The sequence below is a fragment of the Chiloscyllium plagiosum genome, unplaced genomic scaffold (assembly GCF_037043375.1).
Source record: "Chiloscyllium plagiosum isolate Xiang-an unplaced genomic scaffold, Cpla_swu_hap1 HiC_scaffold_43, whole genome shotgun sequence".
NCBI lineage: Eukaryota > Metazoa > Chordata > Chondrichthyes > Orectolobiformes > Hemiscylliidae > Chiloscyllium > Chiloscyllium plagiosum.
Genome location: NW_028270181.1, coordinates 24,672,921 through 24,695,972, shown reverse-complemented (window position 1 = coordinate 24,695,972; position 23,052 = coordinate 24,672,921). Strand labels below are relative to the sequence as shown.

At 43.4% G+C, this 23,052-nt stretch overlaps 1 protein-coding gene across 1 annotated transcript in view; it reads left to right on the top strand.

The window, feature by feature from the left end:
- The first annotated feature begins 12,688 nt into the window (after window positions 1–12,688).
- Window positions 12,689–23,052, top strand: part of LOC122541787 (eukaryotic translation initiation factor 4E-binding protein 2) — a 30,700-nt gene continuing 20,336 nt past the window's right edge. The window contains exon 1 of the mRNA XM_087982528.1: window positions 12,689–13,005. Within this exon, the coding sequence (XP_087838654.1) occupies window positions 12,873–13,005 (133 nt within the window). The 5' untranslated portion in view covers window positions 12,689–12,872. The remainder of the gene's footprint in view (window positions 13,006–23,052) is intronic.

Below are 23,052 nucleotides of genomic sequence, written 5' to 3'. Positions count from 1 at the left end.
TTGGAAAAGAAATTGGCAAGCTGAAAGAAGACAGAGGGTGGTGGTTGATGGAAATTTTCATCCTGGAGTTCAATTATTACTGGTGTACTGCAGGGATCTGTTTTGGGGCTATCGCTGTTTATAAAAGACTTGGATGAGGGCGTAAAAGAATGGGGTAGTAAATTTGCGGATGACACCAAGATTGGTGGAGTTGTGGAGAGTGCTGAAGGATATTGCAGATTTTATTGTTAGCTTTTATTGGTAGAGGGGTTGAGTTTCGGAGCCACAAGGTCATTTTGCAGCAGTACAAACTCTGGTGCAGCCGCATTTGGAGTATTGTGTACAGCTCTGGTTACCGCATTTTAGGAAGGATGTGGAAGCTTTGGAAAGAGTTCAGAAGAGATTTACTAGGATGTTGCCTGGTATGGAGAGAAAGTCTTATGGGGAAAGGCTGAGGGACGTGAGGCTGTTTCCATTAGAAAGAAGGTTGCGAGGTGACTTAATTGAGACATATTAGCTAATCAGAGGATTAAATAGGGTGGACAGTGAGAGCCTTTTCTCCTCAGATAGTGATGGCTAGCAGGGGACACAGCTTTAAATTGAGGGGTGATACATATAGGACAGATGTCAGAGGTAGTTTCTTTACTCAGAGTAGTAGGGGCTTGGAACACCCTACCTGCAACAGTAGTAAATTCGCCAACTTTAAGGGCATTTAAATGGTCATTGGATAAACATATGGATGAAAATGGAATAGTGTAGGTTAGATAGGCTTCAGATTGGTTCCACAGGTCAGCACAACATAGAGGGCCTGCACTGCACTGTTTTGTTCTATAGTCTATGCTTCTCTGTCCACAGATACTGCCAGGCCTCCTGAGTTTCTCCTGTATTTTCTGTTTTTTTCATTGCACAATATTCAGGCTCAGGTTGGACAAGGCACACACTTGTGCATCACACCTGCTGGATAATGACTCTATCTCCAACAAGACAGAGTCCAGCCATCTCACTTTGACAGTCAATGACATAATATTTTTGAATCTTCCCTCTCAACATCCTGTAGGGTATCTTTGAGAAGAACCACAACTGAAACACCCTCATAAAAAAGAAGACTCCAGAGGCTCGGTATCCTGTAACAAGTGGCTCATTTCTTGACTTTCCACAATTTTCCCCACACCACCATGGTGCAGATGAGGATTATAGAATCGTAGAGTAATATAACATGCCAACCAGACATCCCCATTTGACCTAGTCCCATTTCCCAGCATTTGACCCATATCCCTTGAAACCCTCCCTAATCATATACCCATTCAGATGCCTTTTCAATGTTGTAATTGAAACCATCTCCTTTGGCAGCTCGTTCATTCCACTGTCAGGAAACTGTGCACCTGAACCCCTAGGTCTCTTTGTTTAGCAGCACTCCCCAGGGCCCTACACATTAAGTATATAAGTCCTGCCCTGGTTTGCCTTACCAAAATGCAACACCTCATATTTATCTAAATTAAACTCCATCTGCCACTTCTCGGCCCACTGACCCAACTGATCAAGGTCCCATTGTACTCTGAGATAACATTCTTCACTGTCCACTACACCACCTATTTTGGTCATAATGTGGAGGTGCCGGTGTTGGACTGGCATGAACAAAGTTAAAAATCACACAACATCAGTTTATAGTCCAACAGGATTATTTGGAAGTAGTTTGAAGCTAGAGTTTCCAAATAAAACTGTTGGACTACAACCTGATGTTGTGTGATTTTTAGCCTGTTTTGTTGTTATCTGCAAACTTACTAACTACACCTCCTACATTCACATCGAAATCATTTATAGAAGTAATGAAAAGCAGTATTGATCCTATGGCATACCACTGATCACAGACCTCCAGTCCTAAAAACAACTCTCCACCACCACCCTTTTGTATCCAGTTGGCTGTCTGCTTGCTTGTATGGATACAGCCACTAGCGTCAAGAACTTGGCAGTATCTAGGACAAAGCAATCACCAGGGATGCATCACTGCATTAAACATCCATCCATACTCAGAAATGTGGCTTCAGTGTGTACTGTCCTCATCCGGGTTTCACCAACAGGGTCTCCAAAACCTGTGAATGTTACCATCTAGACGGGCAAAGTGAGCAATTGCATGGCAACTCCTGTGATGATGCTGTCACTTTAAAAAAGTTATTTTGTCTTTGGTTTTTTGAAGAGAGGTGGTAAAGTCAGAGATGACAGACAGTCTAGGGAGTAACAGCTAAACAATAGTAGGGGAGTGGCCTATTCTCCCAATTCAGGTTCTTCTAGTTTTTTTTGCTATAGCAATCACAAGATGTTGAAATCCAGAAGTGTTGCAAACTACAGTAAAGGATTGCTCTGGCTTTCTCTGAAATCTCTTTTTGGATGTTGTTCCCTCCTGCCTGTAAGAATCTGTGCCTGAATTTACCTTTTTGCCAAGGGGTGTACTTATCTGACGTTACTGAATAGGAATAGTTAATTAGTTAAGTTGCTGTGTCGGGTCAGTTACGTTTTCCAAAAGTTAAGTTATTCTAAATTCCGCTTTCTTTTGTTCATGTTTCAAGTGCAGTGTTTAAATAAATTCTGTTTTGCTTAAAGCCAAGTGCTTTGACAAGCTGCATCACACCTGGAACACCCACTCCACATCTGCCTTTAAAATAAGAAAAGGTTAGGGTCGAGGCTACCTTCTTGAAATATTTTGAGGGGGGTCTTGGCCTGGTCCATAACAGACCACCCATATCTTCATCCAAGCCAGATACCATCTTGGCCCATCCCAGTGTTTTGGGAGCATTTTTACCACATAGACTGCCCAATGCCAACCTCTTAAGGGCAATTAAGGATGGGCAGTAAGTGCTACTCATGCTGAAGTGGCACACATGAATCATGAATCAACTTTAATAAGGCACCTCCACCTTTACCAGTTTCCTCCAAGACATTGTTGGCAGCAGAATTGGCACTTGTGGGCAGTGCCCAACACTTAAAGCCTTTGATTCCTTCTTCTTACTTAAGACATTGCAGGTAACAGGAATTCAGTTTACTGTTTGGCTATGCCAATGACGACCCAGAAATATAGTAAAGAACATTTCAGAACAACTGTGCAAAAGTGAACGGAGAGTCATTGAGAAGGAAAGCGTTGCGGCATGCCAACTGCTCAATCTCCTTGGTACTGTCAAGATTAGAATGGCTAGAATATGATCTGGACTCAAATAACATGCCTTAATGAGCCTTCACTTCAGACTTAAGTTAATTAGATGTAAGGAAAGTAAGGTAATCCTTCATTATGATTACAGGAGAAGGTGCCATTCAAAACGATCAGGTTACATCTTTGTCTCAGGTTCATCAATGCCAAATCGGCACTTCTCCCAGACACACACATCGCACATATTAATGTTAGATTATAGAGTTACATTTACAGAAACAAGCAGGTAAAACTATCGGCTGCTCATCTTTCAGATCTTTAAGATATAATTGAAACCTATACTCAGCATTCCCTCAGGATAAGTGATGAGGGGGCAATTGTTGGCAGAATGACTTAGCTTGGCTGATGGAGAGAAGAGCACTACCCATCTGGCCCTTCATGCACACCCAGTCTCTGTGCGCTACCACACGCAGCCCTCAAAGCAGTTACTCTGGTGAAAAAAAATGTAACACATTTCCTGCCAGAATGCACCTTTGCAAAGGAAGTCTGAAAGAGAGCTGCGGTGGTTTTTGTTAAGATTCATCCTGAGCAACTTTGTGGCGCAGGACATTACGCTCTACGGGTGGTTCCCCAGGACACGCATTAAGGTAAACATCGACTGCACTTGGAGGACCATCAACTCAGTGAGAGACATTTTTTGGTCTGCCCAAAATGTTTTGGTCTTCCAGTGTAAAGCACCCTTGACCTGGTGCTGCAGACTGACACATTCCAAGATCCACGACTGCCTGCTGAGAGATGCACTAAAGCTTGGGGGAGCTGCCGCCAAGGTGCATTGGGGAAAGACCACCGTCTGAGGCCTTACTGTCAAAGTACAACGAGGGTCCGTTCAGTTATCAGACCCTCTTGTTGCCTCAAACATATGTAAATATTCTCCTGCAGAAGCAATAAAAGGCCTTGGGCTTTTGTAGCTGCAGGGAATGTCAAATTCTAATGTGTGTTTCCTCTTGATACACAAAGACAGTACAGAAGTACTTTAGTACCTGTGAATGTAGATAAACTTTTTTTGTGAATAAAGTATATTTTTGCAATAAAGAAGATGTCGAGCAGGAAAACGTGAGAAAGTGAGGTACACATTCAACCATCTAGGATGTCGTGCCTTCTGATATTTTAAAGCCTTCTGCTTCTGAAGCCTTTTTTCTTACTAATTTCTCATCCACTCTGGGTCTTTTCACCTGCCCCACTGACTGTTTTAGACACTGACTAAACTACACTGCTGATCGTCTCGACCTTTTCCTATCGAATGACCCACTTCTTTCTCTCTCTGAAAGAACCCTGCACACTCACTCACCTTCCTTCTAGATGGGTCAGCCTCTCCCTCTATAAAACAATACTTGTCTTTTTCTCTGTGGGTCGTAAGATACCTTGTTGCTGGGCAACATCCATTTTTTTCTCTTCTACACTTGTTTCGAGAGCACTAAATAATTCACCACAATTGGTTTTTTTTTAGAAGATTAATTCAAATGTATGTGAACAAATTCCCACACCACATTGTACCATTCACAGAACTCAAAAGTTAAACTAAAACTATGTCTCTCCATCTTAGCCTACACGATATAAAAGTACAAATCAAACATAAAGCTAAATGTCCACATTATAACAGAAGTTTCCAAACAATAATAATATGTCATGAACTTCCATGATACTGTTTTAATGAGTGTTTGATGACTTTAATTACTAGAAATTTGCTTTTAGATTTTATATGTCTTTGCACACAACTGGTCAGCTTCCTTGTCTCCCTTGAGCAATTTAACCTACTCTTCATGTTGGCTGCATTCTAATGTGTGTTTCCTCTTGATACGCAAGACTAGACTTTCACATTTTCACACTGTTCTGAAAAGAAACAGTTCAATTTGTATTCTGCATCAGTGTGGTGAAGATGCATACCACAGATTGTCTTATTGGAAAGCTAGAAAAGGACACGGAGGATGACAACAAAAGGCTTGAAATAATTTGGGGGACAACATGATTGTGCAGAGCATAAACTCTGGCACAGACCAGTCGGGGTGAATGGGCTGTTTTTGTGCTGTACTTACTATATAAATGGCTGTCTTATCAATAGAAAAATATTGTACTGTAAAAAATTCTGTTTGAAAATAGATAATTGTTTGGGAGACTCTTTGGTAAAATGTGCCTTTTTTCGGCAATACTGATTCTAACATTCAATGTAAGTCTACACCAAACACTCAGTTTAATAAATGGTACTACAAAGGGCATAACCCAATTCTGAAAATAAACCTAAAGTTTATCTTTAGGTATCATACAATCCCTACAATGTTGAAATAGGGCCTTTGGCCAAACAAATCCATGCCCACTCTCCAAAGAGTAATCCACCCAGATCCATTCCCCTACTAATGTAGCTAACCTACAGATCCCTGAACACTTTGGACAACGTTGCATGGCTAATTCACCTAACCTGCAGGTTGGTGGATCGTGGGAGGAAACTAGAGCACCTGGAGTAAACCCACACAGACACATGGAGAACATGCAAACTCCACACAGCCAGTCACCCAAAGTTAGGATCAAACCCAACCTCCAGTGCTGTGAGGCAGCAGTGCTAACCACTGAGCCACCATGCTCTTTGTTACTCACACTGAAGCACAAATACACATTCTGTCACACACAGACACACGCACAGACAGAAATGTACAAACACACACATACAGTTACAAAGAGTCTCTCTCTTTGTCATTCACACATACATACAGAAATACACATTCTCTCTTTCTCACACACACATATTTTCTCGCTTTCTCTCTCTCACACACAGACACATAAAATTACACACAAATACACATTCTGTCCCTCAATGCATACACACAAACATACACTGGCAAACACAGTGTTCTCGCTCTCACACACACTCACATAGACAAATACACACACAACTACACATTCTGTGTCTCTGTCTCACACAGATACATACAAACACACATGCACACACACAGAAATACACATTGTATCTCTCACAGACTGAAAATTACACACACACACACTTCTGCATTAACTGTTCCAAATGATTTGTTATTTATTGCTTGTGCAGTAAATGCCAAGTAAACAAATGCAAATACTATAGCACCATGTGATTCAAACAAAATCAATTTGGTCACCAGCCCAACTCAGGCTGACCCAGTTTCAAATCAGCTTTCTCATGATAAAGAGCTTTTGTTGCATGGGATATTTTCACTGAAGAAAAATCTTGATTTAATGCTTCAGCCTTTCAGATCTGAATAAACATCTTGGGGAATAGCCCTATGCATTAACAGTAACTCTGGTCCTTTGCATATTTAGAATGTGTGCATAGGTATTTTTTTTAAAATCTGCTTCAAAGCTATGAAAGTGATAGATTTGGACAAGTCGATGAGTGGACAACTGCATGGCCAATGAAGTAAAATGTGAATAGAGTGGAATACTTTGTGCAATTTTGGTCTTATTTAAGGAGGATGTTCTGGCTATGGAAGGAGAGCAACAAAGATTTTCCAGACTGATTCCTAAAGTGGAAAGACATGTATTGACAGAGATTGAATCAATTAGGATTATATTCATTGGAGTTTAGAAGAATGTTGGAGTGGGGGTGGGGGTGAAGGGATCTCATAGAAACTTATAAAATTCTAACAGGACTAGACAGTGTAAGCACAGGATGGATGTTCCCAATGGCCAAACAGTCCAGAACCAGGGCTCACAGTCTAAGGATACGAGGTATGTCTTTTAGGATTGATGTGAAGATGCCGGTGTTGGACTGGGGTGGACAAAGTTAAAAATCACACAACACCAGTTATAGTCCAACTGGTTTATTTGGAAGTACAACGCAGAGTGGCTGAGCAGAGGCTAATAGCCAAGTTTGGTACCCATGAGGATGGCCTCAACCGGGTTCATGACACACTACAGGTGACCCCACTGCACTACACACTCTCTCTCCACACACACACTCCTATATATTCACACAGGCCCTCTCTCACAGACATGCTCTCTCTCAGACAGACAGGCAGACACACACTCTCTTTCTCTCTCTCTCTCTCTCTCCCTCCCTCACATACGTGTACTATAGGTCTATGGGGTGAATTTGCATTTGCAGAATTGTAATTGCTGTTATGTTCTGTTTTGTTCAAAAAGCACAAAATCCGCAAGCAGTCACTCGATGTAACATTTTATAAATTCCTACTTTGGAAATATAACAAGTCTGACTCAAGATTGGGATACAGACAGACTCTAACCTCACACCTTTAATACAATGTCTGAGCTGAGATGTCACTTTTTTTAAAAATAGAACCTTAAGTTATCCTGAGAATGTGACTGGAATGAAGTTCTGGGATTTACATATTAATGAAGTGAAACCTGCAACCCATTCTAAAAGATGAAAGGCTTACCAGGAATCTAGGTTTGTTCAATATATTGTTTAAGTTGCATGACCCCGCGATCTATCGCTATAAATTCTGTGTCTTATGATCCTGCTCCACAACCACCTGATGAAGGAGCAGCGCCCAGAAAGCTAGTGCTTCCAAATAAACTTGTTGGATGATAACCTGGTGTTGTGTGATTTTTAAGTTTAGGATTGAGATGAGGAGAAATTGCTTCACTCAGAGAGTGATGAGTCTGTGGAATTCTCTGCCGCAGGAAGCAGTTGAGGCCAAAAAAATTGAATATTTTCAAATCTAAAAGGGACCTAAGGGGCATTTCTTTCACGCAGAGGGAGGTGTGTGTATGGAATGAGCTGCCAGAGGAAGTGGTGCAGTTTGGTACAATTACAACATTTAAAAGGCATCTGGATGGGTATATGAACAGGAGAGGGATATGGGCCAAGTGCTGGCAAATGGGACTAGATTAGGTTAGGATATCTGGTCCGCATGAACGAGTTGGACTGAGGGGTCTGTTTCTGTGCTGTTCATCTCTATGACTCTATGACTGTAAGAAGGAGTTAGGTATCGTTCTTAGGGCTAAAAGGACAATAGGGTATGGGGGGAAAGTGGGAACAGGGGACTGAGTTGGTTATTGAACCATGATCAGATTGAATGGTGGAGGAGGTTCAAAGAGCAAAATTGCCTACTCGAGCTCCTTTTTTCTATGTTTCTTTCATGAGACAAGCTAATAGCAACACATACTTTGATGCATCAATATATTCTAAGCAGGTATACTTAATTCACCTCCAATCAAATATTGGGAAGACCAATGCCATTGACTTTGGTTCCTGCCACAAATTAAGACCCCTGGTTATCGACACCATCAATACTTCAGCATTATCTGAGACTGAAGCAAGACATTCACAATTTGGATGTCCCACATAGTCCTGAGCACAACTTCTTGTCCAATATCTTCTCCATCAGGACTTTCACTCATGTAACATTACTCATCTTCATTGGCTCATTTACTACTGAAAGCCTTATTGACAATTTGTTACTCAATCATTCCAATGTTGTTCTGGCTGGCCTCACATGGCTAGCATCCTACAACAACAGCAACTTGCATTTATAGCACCTTTAACTCCGTAAAACATCACTTGGTGCTTGACAGGCATGATTAGCAACAACGTTTCACACGCAACATAATGAGTACAGGTGACTAAACACGTAGTCAGAGAAGGTGTGGACATCAGTACATTGGTGCTTTCTGTTATCCGGGTTGAATGCAACGCAGCCCCTGGGCTCTCAGGATGAAATTGCAGATTTCATTACCAGCTCTCATTGGTCACAACTGAACTTATGATGCATACCGTACTCATACTCAGTGTTAAAAAAATCAATGTTTTCACTGGATGAAAGTTAGACTATTATCTTATGTGGACTAAGGAGAATATGAAGCTTTCATTTATATTCCATCTTGCATGACGTCAAGATGCCCAAAGTGCCTTTATTCCTAACTGTATAAATTGGAGCAGGAGCAGGCCATTCAGCCTCTTGAGCCTGCTCCACTTCTCAATACGATCATACAGTGTGAAAGCAGGCCATCTACAAGGAACAGTCAAGAGTGTGCTTGAATACTCCCTACTTGCCTGAGGAATTGCTGCTCCAATAATGCCTAAGAAACTGAACACATCAAGGACAAAGCAGCCCACTTCATCAGCAGCCCATACACCACCTTCCACTTTCTCTCCCTCACCATCAACAGCACAGCAGAAGCAGGGTGTACCATCTACTAGTTGCACTGTAGTGACTCACTGAGGTTTCCTCAATAGTACTTTCCAAACCCAAGACCTCTTCCATCTAAGGCAAAGACATGGGACCCACTGCCTGCTAGTTCCCCTCCAAGCCACTCACTACTCTATCTAGCACAGGAGATAGTGCAGACGAGATTTATGATGATTTTGCCTGGGCTGGAAAGTTTCAGTTATGAAGAGAGATTAGACAAACTGAGATTGTCTTCTTTAGAGCAGAGGAGATTGAGAGGGGTCATGATTGGGATGTATAAGATTTTAAGGTGCATAGACAGAGAAAACAGGAAGAAACGTTTCCCTTTGGTGGAGGGACTAATGACCGAGGGCATGGATTTAAGATAAGGGGCTGAGAGATTAGAGGGGATGTGAGGAAAAACATTTTCATCCAGAGGCTGCTGGGAATAAGGAACTTACTGCCTATAGGCGTGGTAGAGGCAGAAACCTTCAGAACATTTCAGAAGTATTCAGATGTGCACTGGCGATGCCAGACATACAAGGTCATAGGCCCAGTGCTGCAAAATGGTTAGGTGGTAGTTTTTGACTGGCATGGATCCAATGGGCTGAAGAGCCTTTTCTGTACTGTAGATCCCTATGGCTCTATGACTGTGTGACTTCCTTCAGCGTTGCTTCATCAAAGTCCTGAAACTTCTTCTTTAACAGCACCATTGGTGTCCCTATATCGCAAGGACTGCAGCAGTTCAAGATGTCGTCAGCATCATCTTCTCAAGGCTAATTAGGGATGGGGCAGAATATGCTGGCCCAGCTAACAACTCTGACATTCTGTGCATGAATTACAAAAAAAAGCTTGATCTGTAATTTAGGTGCAATCACCAAGATATAAATGACCAGGTTCATTGTTTTCTTTCAGTGACATTTTCTCATAGGATTATATCAAGTATTAATTGCAAAGACGTGTCATTTGTTTCAACTGGATCTAGGTAGCATTTAACTCCACTTGAGCCTTCTTCTACCTTTCCAAATTAGCATTTCAGCATTAACTCTCTATTCCTTTCTGCTTGGCTCAGTTGGTAATACACTGGTATCTGTAATACACAGTTTGGGGTTCAAATCCTACTTCATGAACTGAGCATAAAACTCAAGGTTGACACTCTGTGTAGTGATGTAGGATTGCTGCACCAACTTTCAGACATCTGTTGCATCAGGCAGTTAGCAACTAAAAAGCTTAACTGCCAGTACCAGATAAATGGAACCCAACAGGATATAAATTTGTTGTAATGTCCATATCTCAGAGGGAGGAGGCGTGGGTAGATGGGTTCAAGTCCCACCCAGAGGTGTGTAATGACATCTCTGAGCAACTTGATTAGAAAATTTGTAACATATACATTACAACAATGACTGCACTTCAAAACATTTTCTTTTGGCTATAAATACACTTTTGTTTTCTTAAATACATCTATAGTAGTGACTTCAACTACTTCCTGTGGTACTGAGTTCCACATTCTCACCACTCTCTGGGTATAGGTGGTTTAGTTTTGAAAGCCCTGCTTGATTTCTTGGTTATTATCTTGTTGTTGCATTGTACATATGAGCCAGAACATTGAGATGAATGCTCTTGTTTCTGTTAAAGCACTCTATAAAATCTTTAACTAGAATGCAGTCAGGACCTCCGATAGTGTGGCATAACCTCAGTACTGCACTGATGTAAAGGTAAAGTCACCCTAGTCCTCTAGGGAAAAAGTGAGGACTGCTGGAGATCAGAGTTGAGAGTGTGGTGCTGGAAAAGCACAGCAGGTTAGGCAGCATCCGAAAAGCAGGAGAATCGACGATCCGGGAATAAACCCTTCATCAGGCTTGTGGGCCGGGGGAGCTGAGAGATAAATGGGACGGGAGTGGGGCTGCTTTCCTCGTTAGAGGTACAATTTGTCATGGTTTGACCTAAGGGTCACCACACTTTAGGTGAGGGGAGAGATTGAGAATTATTACACACGTCTGGAGCAGGATGGGATGTGAAACCAGGCCTCCCTGTCCATGGTAACGACACTACCACCACACCTCAAGACAGCCTTAAAGATTACGGCAAAAAATGAAGGTAAAAAGAGAGCCTGCATCAGCCAATTTTTCTAAAGGGAATCAGCCAAAATCTGTTTTGATTTAATGAATTAAATTTAAATTCCAGCAGCTGTTAGTATGGGAATTGAACCGACAGCTCCGGAATATTGCCTGAGTCTCTGGATTCTTTAAAGCCAGTTAGAAACAAAAGAGAACGGCAGATGCTGGGATCCAAGGTAGGCCAGCAGGAAGCTGGAAGAACACCACAAGCCAGGCAGCACCTTATTTAAGTGACAGGATGACTATCTATTTTGGTACAAGGTCACCAAAGGTAGGAACAGGAGTGGGCCATTTGGTCCATCAAACAACTTCTGCTCCAAGTCACTCATCATCCTGACTTGGAAATATATCACAGTTCCTTCACTGCGTCAAAATCCTGGAATTCGCATTGTGGGTCAACGCACAGCATGTAGGCTGCAGATGTTCAAGAAGGCAGCTCACCACCACCTTCTCAAGGGGCAGCTAGAAATGGGCGATAAATACTGACCAGAGAGCAATGCTTATATCCCACAAGTGAATTTTTTAAAAAAAGCCTGTCACACAACTCAATGAGATCATGGCTGATCTTTTATGGGGCATTAACTTCGCTCTCCTGTCTGCCCCCCCCCCCGCCCCCAAACAACACCACCCTGGAGTCCTCAAACAATGCAAATCTATCTCACTCAACCTTAAAAATCACGCAACACCAGGTTATAGTCCAAAAGGTCTAATTGGAAGCACTAGCTTTCAGAGCTCTACTCCTTCATCAGGTGGTTGTGGAGTATAAGATTGTAAGACACAGAATTTATAGCTAATCTTATACTCCACAACCATCTGATGAAGGAGCAGCACTCTGAAAGCTAGTGCTTCCAAATAAACCTGTTGGACTATAACCTGGTGTTGTGTGATTTTTAACTTTGTACACCCCAGTCCAACACCGGCAAATACAAATCATACTCAACCTTGAGTACATTCAAGGCAACAACGGTTACATTTCAAAAGTACATGTTGGGATTTGGAGCGCTTTTGAGTTGGTGGACGCGAGGCGAGTGACAAAGTCGCTATACAAATGCAAGTCCCAAGTGGCGTGCAATTCAATTCCTTGAAGTCGGCGGCTTGCCTTGGGAAGGGGGTCAAAGGAGTATAATGATAGTTCAACAAGAAGGAAGGTTGTCAAAGGTGAGGATAGGGGTCCCTTTAAGCGTCCCGCAGCCTCCCCCTTGCCTGAGTGCATGACCACAGATGAAGGTTTTGTTGTGTGTGGGGTTTTTTCCACCCATCACCAGTCTCCAGTAGGTGGTGCTTCACTGACGGGCTGGGGGAAGGCGGAAAGGAAAAGGGGGATACAGGGCAGGATTTTATTTTTTATTTTGGTTAAGCCGCCGAACATCATTATTATATTTTTTAAAAATTTCTTACACCACCTCCCCTTCACTTTTTTTTTTGTTGCATTTTGTGCTTGTGTAGGGAAGGAAGGTGAGAGCACGGTTTGCTTTCGAGATGTCTGCGACTTGTCAGCAAAGTGAATGCCGAGTGATCCCCACCAGGAGAGTTGCCCTGAACGATGCAACGCAGCTACCTCATGACTACTGCACTACCCCAGGGGGGACCCTGTTCTCCACCACTCCCGGAGGTAAGACAAATCTGTACGCACCCCACCCCGGAAAGTCTGCAACCCCTTCCCTTGTGTCTGTGTTGGGGTTTTTTTTTTGTGTGCATTCATTGCAACGAACAAGTATTTGAAAATGCTGTCGGCCTGCTGCTCTGCACGGGCTGGTGTATTGCCTCCTTCTGCAAACAAAGTGGGGAGAGCTTTAACCCTGTTTGCAATACTACAACAACAACGAAAAAAACCCCCAATATCCCCGGACTGCAGTCTTTTTGCATTAAAATTCGTCCCGTTCCGGTGGGTGTCCGCTCGCATTGCTCCATTTTGTGGTGTTGTTGTAGGCCGGCTGAGAACCTCGTGTTACCCACAGAGCGGGGGGGGTTAACTTTTCTGTTTTAACAATTGTCCACACGCACGGATGTATTTTTCAAAAAAGCGCCGTGTTAGGGTCGAGTCGAAGTGAAAACGGGTGAGAACAACTTGCAGTGAATTGCTGAAAGGTACACACACACAAAAGCAGGACTTTTAAATGGGGGTCTTTGCTACAATTTCAGTTCAGATTTTCTTTTGGCCGAGAGTACTCTCCGTGAGAGCAGTGAGTGCTTTTTAATTTTGATTTGCAATGTAAAGGCATTGCTAGTTGATTTAATTTCTTTTTTGGAGGTGGAGGAGGGGAAGCTGGATGTTAAAACATTATTTCCCCCCTCCCTCTCTCTCTCTCTCTGGGTTGGAGTTCATGTTTGAGGCTCGTCATTTGCGTCACGTTATTTCCACTGACAGTAGCGCCCGCCCCCTCTTTCCTTCTAGTTCCCTCCCATCCCGGTCATGGCTATTTAATCGGAAGTTTTGCCTGCTTGTTGGATTGTTCTTCCACCCCCCACCCCCGTCCCCATTTTCTGCCTCTTTTGCAGGTCTGAGGGTGGCCCTAATTGCAAGAAGGAAACCTATAGGCTGCAGCCAAACCAGAATAGCAAAACAGAAAATAAAGTCAAGGCAGAAGCAACTTGAGCCCTCCCCATGTGTTTAGGAATAGACTTTGCACATATATATATATATAGCAGCTTTTACCAAATGGTACTCCGCAGTATTACATTTAAGTAAAAATTGAAAGAACTGCAGATGCTGTAAATCAGAAACCAAAACAGAAAATGCTGGAAAAGCTCAGTATGTCTGCCCACAGTTTCTGTTTTGATTTTACGTGTTGAGTAGTCTGTTGTGACAGGAACACTTCTACGTTTTTAATTTGTTTGTGGGATGTGAGTGACTGTGACAAGACTAGTGTTTGTTGCCCATTCTGAAATTGCTCTCTGGGAAATAAGTCAACCATATTACTGTGAATCTGGAGTCACACATAGGCCAGACAAGGTAAAGATAGCAGATTTATTTCCCTAAAGGAGGTCGATGAACCAGATGGATGTTTGCAACAATTAATGATAGCTTCAAGTTTTCCAATTTAACTAGTTTCCAATTCCAGATTGCTCTTAAAAAGGAGTTTAAATTTAACTGGCTGCCTTGGGATTTGAATCTGTATTGGGTTGGGCCTCTGAATTACAGGTCCAGCTCCAATACTGCTCTGCCAACAACACACCAGTTGCCATAAACAATAATGTGATAATGACCAGAGGATTTCTGATACAAGTGTTGGCCAGAGCTTCCCAGCTCTTTGATATAGTGTTATGGGATTCTGTTACACTTAGCTGAAAACAAAACTATGCTTCTGTCAGCTGGGTTTTAGTCTGGTGGGGCTTGACCCTGTGACCATATGATGAAAGAGGCAAAAGCCAAGGCTGATGGCTGTTTATCAGTGTTGGTAAAACACTCCAAGGTACACTCATATAAAGCCCATCATATTCAGTAAGCTGTCTCATGATCAGTGTGCCTTTGAGAGATGCTACTGACTATTCTGTGGAGACACTGCTGTGGGACTGGGATGGACAAAGTCAGAAATCACATGACACCAGGTTATAGTCCAACAGGTTTATTTGGAAGCACTAGCTTTCGGAGCACTGCTCCTTCATCAGATAGTTGTGGAGAATGAGATTGTAAGACACAGAAGTTTATTGCTATAAACTCTGTGTCTTACAATCTTATTCTTCACAACCACCTGATGAAGGAGTGGCGCTCCGAAAGCTAGTGTGCTTCCAATTAAACCTGCTGGACTATAACCTGGTGCTGTTTGATTTTTTTTTCCACTTTGTCCACCCCAGTCCAACACCGGCGTCTCCAAATCATTTCAGAGTGGTGGCTCCTTCATCAGGTGAGGTGGACTAGAATCTGGTATCATGTGACTTCTGACACTGACTGTTATCACTATGATGTGGAGGTGTTGTCACTGTATTATCAGTGTGTCATAGCTCATTACCTGAAGGTATAAAGATCTCATACTCCATTTTACCTTGTATCACTTGATGCACGACACTCTACTAGAAACATGCTCCTCTGTAACCTAGAATAGTTATACCACCCAAGACACTTGTTTGCACGTAATCTTTAGTTATAATAAATGGCTGTTGTACTCTAAAGTGTCCAAGCCAGGTTTCTGATCTAACAGAAGGTAATGTGAGCATTACCACATAAAGTAAAACATTATTGCACTGCGTATTTCTTTCCAAATGTGGAGAGTTTGGCTGGGATAACAGATCAACACGTAGGAATGTATCAGTTATGATGATCTGAATTCCAGACACTGGGAAAACTGTACAAGAGTGAGAATTCTGAGAGCCCTGGAGCAGGAGTTTAGGAATTCCTTGAAGAAGATGGACACAAACAGCTAGAGTATTGCAATTAACACCTGTCTCAGACCAGTCTGAAACTCCCAAGTTCAGGACAGGCAGATGGAAGCTCAGGTTTGGGAATTCTCCCTTTAAAAAGCTTTGATTTAAACATGGACAAAAGATCTAAATCCTGAGGGAGACTGACCTGCATTTGACCAAACAAGGCATTAATAAACCCCAGCAAAACTAGCGTCAGTGGGAATTGGGGGAAAACCTCTCCACTGGGTTGGAGTCAGAACCAGCACAAAGGAAGATGGCTGGAGTTGTTGGACGTATCTCTGCAGGCGTTCCTCAGGAAAGAGGCCTAGGCCCAACTGTCTTTAGCTGCTTTAATCAATGACCTTCCCTCCATCATAAGGTCAGAAATGGGGATGTGTTCACCGACGTTTGCATAACGTTCACCACCATTTGTGACTCCTCAGGTACTGAAGCAGTGAACAAGACCTGGAGAATATCCAGGCTTTGACTGTCAAATGACAAGTATTATTTGTGCCAGAGAAATGTCAGGCAGTGACCATCTCCAACAAGAGTAAAGCCTGCCATAGCCCCTTGAACTTGAATGACATTACCCCGTCACTGAAAGACTCACTATCAACATCCTGAGCATTAGCATTGACCAGAAACTGAATCAGACGAGTCACATAAAATTTTGTAGCTGCAAGAGCAGTTTTTTTTTAGATTACTTACTTACAGTGTGGAAACAGGCCCTTCAGCCCAACACATCCACACCAACGCGCAACCCACCCAGACCCATTCCACTACACTTACCCCTTCACCTAACACTACGGGCAATTTAGCATGGCCAATTCACCTAACCTGCACGTTTTTGGACTGTGGGAGGAAACCCACGCAGACACGGGGAGAATGTGCAAACTCCACGCAGTCAGTCGCCTGAGGCAAGAATTGAACCCGGGTCTCTGGTGCTGTGAGGCAGCAGTGCTAACCACTGTGCCACCATGCTGCAGGTCAGAGGCTAGGAATTCTGAGGCGAATAACTCCTGTCTGCAAGGCACAAGTCGGGAGCACGAGAGCAGCGCCAATAATTGATAAGCCGAACAAAGCTGGCAGCTTTATTAACACTCCTTCCCCCTCTTTCAACATTCACTTCCCTTCACTACTGACACACAGTAGCAGTAATGTCTACCGTCTACAAGATGCACTGCAGAAATTCCCCAAGGCACATCCAACAGCACTTTGCAGATCTGAGACCTCTACCATCCAGAAGGGTGAGGGCATTGGAATCCCCCCTCTCCCCAAAGCCTCTCACCAGCCTGACTTGGAAAGGTACCACTATTAAATCCTGCAACTCCCTCTGTAACAGCATGGTGGGTGTACCCACAACCTAAGGACTGCAGCATTTCAAGAATGCAACTCCCCACCACCAGGTGGTTTGATGGGGACAATAAATTCTGGCCTAACCAGCCATGTACACATCCCATGCACAAAAAACAAAATCCATTTCCTCCTGCTCTTTGCACCGGAATAGACCGATGTCTTAACCAGTTTCCAGTTTCCAAAACCAAACCAGCCACACTCAAAACATCACAGCTCTTTGACCCTCTTCACCACGCTAAATCCTGCCTTGATTGCCATTACTTTCTGTGTGAGAATCAGTTACATGACACAGTGGCTCAGTTGTTAGCACTGCTGCCTCACAGCGCCAGTGACCCGGGTTCATTTCCAACCTCAGACGACTGTCTGTGTGGAGTTTGCACATTCTCCCTGTATCTATGTGGGTTCCTCCGGGTGCTCCAGATTCCTCCCACAATCCAAAGATGTGCATGTTAGGTGAATTGGTCATGCTAAGTTGTCCATAGTGTTCAGGGATGTGTAGATTATGTGCATTAGTCAGGTGTAAATATCGGAATAATAGGGTATGGGAATGGGTCTGGGTGGGTTACTCTTCCAAGGATCGGTGTGGACTTGTTTGGCCAAAGGGCCTTTTTCCATACTGTAGGGATTCTAGGATTTATTAAAAGAAACATTTTGTACAACCTCAACATAACGTCACAACTCCTATACTCAAAGGTCTGAGCAATGAAGGCAAATATGCTAAATGTCCTATAACCGCCCTATCTATATGTGATGGAAACTACAAAGAATTATCTCCATTCTAGCTACGATCTACAGACGAACCTTTACCATCCCAGTTTGGGGCGGCTGCCATTTTCACAACCCTCTCTGTCCTTGCTTCAACATGTCTAATGTTGAAATGTTCACCCACTTCCTTGTTACTGTCAAAGTCTTCTCTGCTCTACAGCCTCCACATTCAAGTGTCCACTCTCTGTAAATATTAGACCATCCCAAAGTCTGCCAGTATCTTGACTTGTACCCAGTCCTATTCGCGCAGATCACCTATGTACTCACTGACTTGTACTGCTGTACACGGGCTCTTTAAGAATGCTCATCATATATGGTCAAACCCCCTTTGCAGCTTTGCTACTCTCTATTTCTAACCTCTTCTGTACTACAACTTCTGAGAACTCTGCATTTCACTAAATCTGATTTGTATCTTCATCCATCATTTGTAGCTGGGCCACTATTTGTTAAACTCCCAACCATCCTCCCTGAACCTCTTTCTCACTCCCTATATCCTTCTTTCTGTTCCTTGAACCATCTTAAGTCACCTGTTTGAATACCTCCTACTGTGCTCACTGTTGTGAACTTGCCTTAGGATGTTTTGCCATGTGCCACATAACTACAGGCTGTTGTCATTCACAATGTAGATAACCCATCTTTGGAGCAGGTGGGACTTGAATCTGGACCTCCTGGCTCAGAGGCAGGGATGTTACCACTGCGACACAACAGCTTTTCTCATTCACAATATATTCAGTAGTGAAGCAACATGACCTAGCTACTAAGTTAACCCAAACCCTTGGTCTCTTGTGGTCTATTTGCTTGAGCAGGGAGCATTGCAAATTGTAAAAACCTCCAATTTAATCCCTTTCTGTCCTGGTGCATCAGAGATAAACAGTGCCGAACCAGGCCCTTCAGTGAAGCTGTAATCCCAATTAAACTAGTACTTGGCCATATCCCTCCAATTATTTCCTATTCATGTACTTATCCAAATGTCTTTTACACATTGTAACTATGCCCATATCCACCACTTCCTCTGGAAGTTCATTCCACACGTGAAACACTCTTGGTCAGAAAAAAAAAGCTGCCCCCCCCCCCAAGTCTTTGAAAGAAACTGATTGGTGGGCTTCAACCCTGGCCTCCAATTTGTATGATTTTTGTTTAATTCTCTCGTGGAACAGGGGTGTCAATGGCTGGGTCAGCATTTATTGTCTGTCTCTAGTTCCCCTTGGGAAGGTGTCCTTTCTGACACCCCTCTACTCCACCACCTTCCAACAATCTGATACCAAAAATATCTAACTCCAGTAAAACCTTGTGTTCTTCTTGCAAATTGCTGAATATTAGTAGTTTCAGCTTGATGTTGGTATGTTTGTACCAGGGCTATGCGCTAGTACTACCCGTGATATGTGTTCATAAAAAAACTACACTGTTCAAGGTATCCAGTAAATAGAGTAAGTCTGCCAAATGTTACATCATTCTAAGAAGAATGTGGAACATCTACATAGAAATCAGGGGTGACACACATTTGTCAGAGGTACTAGGAAACCCAGTGGTAGGATAACCTCAGACACCCAGATCAGCTCTGAGACCATATCTGTAGTGCTGTGTACATTTACTTTAGATTCCATATTTCGGACAGTACGTTGTTAAATGAGAAGCAATTCAGAGAAGGTTCACTCGACAGGTTGCTGGGATGTGGGGATTATCACGTGAGGAAAGGTTGGTTAGGCTCAGCCAATTGGGGTGGCACGGTGGCTCAGTGGTTAGCACTGCTGCCTCACAGCCCCAAGGACCTGGGTTTGAATACACCCTTGGGCGTCTGTTTGGAGTTTGCATGTTCTCCCTGTGTCTGCGTGGGCTTCGTCTGGGTGCTCCACTTTCCTCCCACAATCCAAGGATGTGCAGGTTAGGTGAATTGACCAAGTCCCATAGTGTTCAGGGATGTGTAGGTTAGATTAGATTAGATTAGATTACATTAGATTACATTACAGTGTGGAAACAGGCCCTTCGGCCCAACAAGTCCACACCGACCCGCCGAAGCGAAACCCACCCATACCCCTACATTTATCCCTTACCTAACACTACGGGCAATTTAGCATGGCCAATTCACCTGACCCTGCACATCTTTTGGACTGTGGGAGGAAACCGGAGCACCCGGAGGAAACCCACGCAGACATGGGGAGAACGTGCAAACTCCACACAGTCAGTCGCCTGAGGCGGGAATTGAACCCGGGTCTCAAGCGCTGTGAGGCAGCAGTGCTAACCACTGTGCCACCGTTGCATTAGTCAGGGGTAAATGTAGGACAATAGGGTAGGGGAATGGGTCTGGGTGGTTAACTCTTCTGCGGGTCGTTGTGGACTTGTTGAACCGAAGGGCCTGTTTCCACACTGTAGGGTTTCTAGGATTACACACATTGAAGTTTTGAAGAACGTGAGATGATTTTATTGAAAGAGATAAAATCTTGAGGGGACTTGGCTGGATGAGTGTTGAGAGAATGATTTCCCCCACATCGGACATACTAGAACAGTTTAAGGGGTCTCCCATTCAAGATAAGGAGAAATGTTTTCTGAGGGTCGTGAGTCTATCCCGAGTGTGGAGGAGGCAGAGTTATTGAATATTTTAAGGCAGAAACAGGTAGACTCTTCACGAGCCGAGGTTTCAAAGGGGCTGACAGGAAAATGGCGTTGAGGTCATACTCAGATGAACCATGGTGTGTATTATATATTACTGACCAAATCCATGCAACTGCCTTCTCTAACTGTTCTTGTTAGGGTGAAGGGCAAGGCTGGTAGGTTTAGGGAATGCTGGATGACTAGAGAAATTGAGGTTTTGGACCAGAAGAAGAAGAAAGCATATGTCAGGTATAGACAGCAGAGATCGAATGAATCCTTAGAAGAGCATAAAGGCAGTAGGAGTCTACTTAAGAGGGAAACCAGGAGGGCCAAAAAAAGGGGACATGAGATAGCTTTGGCAAATAGAGTTAAGGAGAATCCAAAGGGATTCTACGAATACATTAAAGACAAAAGGGTAACTAGGAAGAGAAAAGGGCCCCTCAAAGATCAACTAGGCAGCTTATATGTGGAACTGCAGAAGTCGAGGAAGATACTAAATGCATATTTTGCATCAGTGTTGCCTGTGGATAAGGATACAGAAAGTATATATGGGGAAATAGATATCTTGAAAAATGGCCATATTACAGAAGAGGACATCATAGATGTCTTAAAAGTGGATAAATCCCAAGTATCTGATCAGATATATAGAACATAGAAAAATACAGCGCAGTACAGGCCCTTTGGCCCTTGATGTTGCGCCGATCCAAGCCCACCTAACCTACACTAGCCCACTATCTTCCATATGCCTATCCAATGCCCATAAAGAGGGAGAGTCCACCACTGCAGGGCATTCCATGAACTCACGACTTGCTGAGTAAAGAATCTACCCCTAACATCTGTCCTATACCTACCACCCCTTAATTTAAAGCTATGCCCCCTCGTAATAGCTGACTCCATACGTGGAAAAAGGTTCTCATGGTCAACCCTATCTAAACCCCTAATCATCTTGTACACCTCTATCAAGTCACCCCTAAACCTTCTTTTCTCCAATGAAAACAGCCCCAAGTGCCTCAGCCTTTCCTCATACGATCTTCCTACCATACCAGGCAACATCCTGGTAAACCTCCTCTGCACCCGTTCCAGTGCCTCCACATCCTTCCTATAGTATGGCGACCGAAACTGCACACAATACTCCAGATGCGGCTGCACTAGAGTCTTATACAACTGCAACATGACCTCAGGACTCCGGAACTCAATTCCTCTACCAATAAAAGCCAGTACGCCATATGCCTTCTTCACTGCACTATTTACCTGGGTGGCAACTTTCAGAGATCTGTGTACATGGACACCAAGATCCCTCTGCTCATCCACACTACCAAGTATCCGCCCATTAGCCCAGTACTCCATCTTCTTGTTACTCTTACCAAAGTGAATCACCTCACACTTAGCTACATTGAACTCCATTTGCCACCTTTCTGCCCAGCTCTGCAGCTTATCTATATCCCGCTGTAACCTGCCACATCCTTCCTCACTGTCAACAACTCCGACTTTCGTATCATCTGCAAACCTGCTCACCCAACCTTCTAGCCCCTCCTCCAGGTCATTTATAAAAATGACAAACAGCAATGGTCCCAAAACAGATCCTTGCGGAACACCGCTAGTAACTGCACGCCAAGATGAACCTTTACCATCAACTACTACCCTCTGTCTTCTTCCAGCCAGCCAATTCCTAATCCAAACCTCCAACTCACCCTCAATGCCATACCTCATTATTTTTTTGCAGTAGCCTACCATGGGGAACCTTATCAAATGCCTTACTAAAATCCATATACACCACATTTACCGCTTTACCCTCGTCCACCTCCTTAGTCACCTTCTCAAAGAATTCAATAAGGTTTGTGAGGCACGACCTGCCCTTCACAAAACCATGCTGACTATCCTTGATCACATTATTCCTATCCAGATGTTCATAAATCCTATCCCTTACAATTCTCTCTGAGACTTTGCCCACAATAGAAGTGAGACTCACCGGCCTATAGTTACTAGGGTTATCCCTACTCCCCTTCTTGAACAAGGGAACCACATTTGCTATCCTTCAGTCTTCTGGCGCTATTCCTGTAGACAACGAGGACATAAAAATCAAGGCCAATGGCTCTGCAATCTCCTCTCTTGCTTCCCAGAGAATCCTAGGATAAATGCCATCAAGCCCAGGGGACTTATCTATTTTCATCCTTTCCAGAATTTCCAACACCTCTTCCCTACATACCTCAAAGCCGTCCATTCTAATTAATTGTGACTCAGTATTCACATCGGCAACAATGTCCTGTTCCTGAGTGAATACTGACGAAAAGTATTCATTCAGTGTCTCCCCAATCTCTTCAGCCTCCACAAGCAACTTCCCACTACTATCCTTGACTGGACCTATTCCTACCCTAGTCATTCTTTTATTCCTGACATACCTATAGAAAGCCTTTGGGTTTTCCCAAATCCTACCAACTAAGGACTTTTCATGTCCCCTCCTTGCTGCTCTTAGCTCTCTCTTCAGATCCTTCCTGGCTACCTTATAACTCTCAATTGCCCCAATTGAACCTTCACACCTCATCTTTACATAGGCCGCCCTCTTCCCTTTAACAAGGGATTCCAATTCCTTATTAAACCACGGCTCCCT